This window comes from Rhagoletis zephyria, unplaced genomic scaffold, assembly GCF_001687245.7.
Source record: "Rhagoletis zephyria isolate East Lansing unplaced genomic scaffold, Rhagoletis_zephyria_1.1 Rzeph_scaffold_08036, whole genome shotgun sequence".
In the NCBI taxonomy this organism is placed as follows: domain Eukaryota; kingdom Metazoa; phylum Arthropoda; class Insecta; order Diptera; family Tephritidae; genus Rhagoletis; species Rhagoletis zephyria.
Window position 1 is genome coordinate 24904 of NW_016165117.1, and position 3920 is coordinate 28823.

A 3920-nucleotide genomic window follows, 5' to 3' on the forward strand; every position below is an offset into this window, starting at 1 on the left:
GGTTACTCAATGTCTGGTTAACACTAATGTCCGGTTAAACATTGTTATCGACGTATTCGACTCCATTCATATAACAGGGAGTCGGTAACGTCGATAAAGATGTTTAACCAGAGATTAGTGTTAACCAGACATTGAACAACCGGCCCTTAGGGCCACTACCACTACACTATCGACGATTTCGACATCATGCATGTAACATGTGATCGATAAAGCAGTAGTTGTGCTTAACCGGAGCTTCCACCTCCGATTTGTGCTAATCAGACATTGAACAACCGGCCCTAAGTCAAAACTTAAATAGCCGCTAACTGACAGTCAACCTCAAAAATGTTTACGGTTGAAATTTAAGCAAAACTGTCGATTTTTATCGCCAATGTGTACCACACATAACATTAAATCGGTACCTTCGATAACAATAGAGGTCTTCATGAACGAAAGGGCTCTGTCACACGGTCAGTAATTATCACGATATTTGGATCGCGATCCATATTCAATATTTATCGCGTCAGTATTTGCATAATTTTTGTGCTGAACGCTTATTATGACGCAAGAAAATATTTTTATTTTGTACGTATAATTTACAGATAATGCATTCCACAATTATTTTAAAATTTCCAATGTTAATTAAAATTTGTTCAATTTGTTTTGAAAGATTTTAAGCCCCGAGAGCGAAGGCAGAGCCGATGTTCTCATTATGAGAGTAAAAGATGTACCGACGAAATGTATGGATCGCGTTTTGAAAGTGCTACACGTTCAATATTTATTGACGGTATCGCGATCTGCGATTCAGATTTCAAAATTTTTAGAAATTTTGCGATATGGATCACGATCGATCAATACCGCATGCTAAACCGTCAATAAATATCGCGATACTTGGATCACGTCAATAAATACTGACCGTGTGACCGTGCCCAAAGACACAAGACCACGTACGAACAAGAGAGTGAAAAAGTCAATGTTTTGCTTGGGTTGCGGGTTCACTCCATCTTGTTTTACTGGAAAACGAGCGAAAAGTAAACAAAGCAAAGAAAGCAACGAAAATCAAAATTAGCCAAAATTATTAGTTGCGTTCCAGATGATTCACGATTTGCAGGTTTTTACAGGAAGTCGTTCCAGGTGACCACCTCCCATAAGGTTTATTAATGGGGAAAACAGCAGTTCGTGAAGCATCTGGAGCGCAACTATTGTCAGCAACTTTAAACACACAATTTAGGTAAAATGATGCATTAAAATGCTGTAAAAAATGTCATGATGAATTAACTCTTCTTTCCTTAAATGAAAGTGTAAAATAATGGTGCATGTGATGTAAACAAACGCACAGCTGACGAATCCGCTTTCGCACACTTTTTTCTCAAAATCAGTTACAAATGCAACGTCACGTTCTTACGTGATGTCGTGTTTTTGGATCATGAGGGATTTTCATCAAAAGTGATAAACTTGATAAAATAATAGGGGTCTTCATCTAAAGTGATAAATTGTTCGACCTCGGATTAGTTCGAATCAGACATTGAGAAACCGGCCCTAAGGCCCATTTTCACCATCTCTGGTTAACACTAACCTTCAGTTAAACATCATTACCGACGTTATCCGCACAATGTTATATGCATGGAGTCAGTACCGTCGGTAACGATGTTTAACTGGGGATTAGTGTTAACCATAGATGGTGAAAACGGCCCTAAATGAGCTTCGCTTGTAAGCGGTTACCCAACGCACAGCATTACATACGTAGAAGTCTGTTGGTTTTTGATTTCTACGTAAAAATGGTATAGCAGTGCATGCACCGCCAAGTATACATAACAGAGCCTTTGTTGTAACTGCAGGTTAAACATCGTTATCAACGTGATCGACTCCATAATATAGGGCCGGTGGTTCAATGTCTGATTAACACTAATCGGAGGTAGAATCAGACATTGAACAACCGGCCCTTAGTGTTAACCTGACATTGAGAAACTGATGGCATAAATTAACTAATTACTTTTGTAAAGGACGAAAATAAAAACTACTACTACTAGAATTTTTTAAACCAGATGCATATTATTGGTCCGCAAATTAAATCATATTCCAGACATTAGTTTAATCCAAGTTCGTATAACAGGGTGAGACAAACGCGTATAAACGCCTGGATAGTGGGGATCTGCACAGCCGACTCCCCAACTCACGATCCCAATTAGCAAGTTATCGCTTTTTATTGGACCGCCGCTATCGCCTTGGCATGCATCCGTATTTCGCGCAGCAGCGCAAAACATACTGTAAATTATTGTTTATTTGTAACTTATACATAGATATCGTTAGTATAGTATGGAAAGGACGTAACTCACATCGTCGCTGAAATGCAAAAAAGGCATAACTAACTAAAATTTTGTATTCCATAAAACAATGTGGGGACTTATAATCCGATGAAATGCCCTTTCCATACATACATACTAAGGATATGTACATATGTATTTCTGTAAATTTTAGATAAAAGCTTACGCTTCAGTAATATCGCCTTGTGCCTTCATCGATTCCCTGCACTTTTGTTGATTTACAATCCTGACCGTTGCATATTTTAGTAGGACTGATAGCACATGTTCTGAAGAACTCATATGCCCCCAGCCGCTAACGATCGCCTCTTTACTATCCACGATGGGCGTATCTTGCAGCGGAATTTTAATTGGTTGCACAAATTCGCCTCGCAATCGATTTTTCTGCGTTCGTAATAGCGCGACATCAAAATTCATCGCCTCACTATTATACAAGGGATGTTTGTAAATCTTAGCCACCGAAACCACTTCACCACCTTGTCCACGATTAGAACTACCGATACGCAAAGAAAATACTCTTGGCTGCTTTTCGAAAGATTCAATACAGTGGGCAGCCGTAATTATCCACTGTGCATCTATAACTGATCCACCACATATATGAATTGAATATCGGCGCAAAGAAACCTAAATAAAAACGATATTTTTCCATGACCACTTCAAAACAGCTTTAGCAATATTTACTTGATAGGGAAAATCTTGGATAAGGCCCTCTTTCCCATTAACGATACGGCCTTGTGCGGCTGCATGTGTGAACATGGTTCTAATCATAAAAAGAATCGGCAACATCCTCAATATTAGCATCCGTAGCTTTATAATGATTTTTTCAAACTGTTTTGTTCAATGGAAATTATTTGCGTATTGTACTCAATTTTATCAACGATTGCATGTTTTTTTGTCATGTTTTGCGAGTGTAGATAATGTTTGTTAATAATGAGATTTGATTGTGGTTTTCAGTGTGAAGACATCTCAGGTGCTGATAAGTGAAGTCATCTGTGACGAAGGGAAATATACCCGTTGCAGTGAATAATTTTTTTTATCTTTGTGGCTTGGTAATTTTTCTCTTTGACTTGCAACAATTTGAAAATCGAAATTTTCAAAAGATTGCTTATGAAAAAAATAAAAGTTTAATCGCTCCATAGCAAAATTACCTCATAACAGTACGCCTTTTTGTTAACGTTAATCCCCCCGTCAAAGATTTTTTTTCGTTACAGTTCTTTCGATATAACCGTACATATATTTGAACATACATACACACATACATTTGCCAACATGGATACGTATATGGTAGTTTCGGAATATGCAGAGGAGCGTGCTGCTATTTGTAAGATTTTGACGTAACTTATTAAAGAGTATTTATAAAAAATTTAAATCATTGGCAAATGTTGGTTTTTGGTTTGGTTTTCGGTGAGAGCATCTGTGAAGTTCCGAATAGAAACAAGGAAACATTTCATGTAACGGAAAATTTTATAAAAACAGTAAAAGAGTATTTAAAAAAATTTAAATAATTGGCAAATGTAGATTTTGGGTTTGGTTTTCGGTCAATATGTAAGAGCATCTGTGAAGTTCCGGATAGAAACAACAAAACATTTAATGCAACGGAAAATCTCAGCAGTAAACGTA

At 37.3% G+C, this 3920-nt stretch overlaps 1 protein-coding gene across 1 annotated transcript; it reads right to left on the bottom strand.

The window, feature by feature from the left end:
• Positions 1-2006: 2006 nt before the first annotated feature.
• LOC108374711 (trypsin-4) lies at positions 2007-3286 on the bottom strand. Its single transcript, XM_017630708.1, has 3 exons — positions 2982-3286; positions 2470-2924; positions 2007-2244 (listed from the first exon to the last, which is right to left on the bottom strand). The coding sequence occupies exons 1-3, from the start codon at positions 3099-3101 to the stop codon at positions 2052-2054; spliced, it is 768 nt and encodes a 255-aa protein (XP_017486197.1). The 5' UTR covers positions 3102-3286; the 3' UTR covers positions 2007-2051.
• Between the last annotated feature and the right edge of the window lie 634 nt (positions 3287-3920).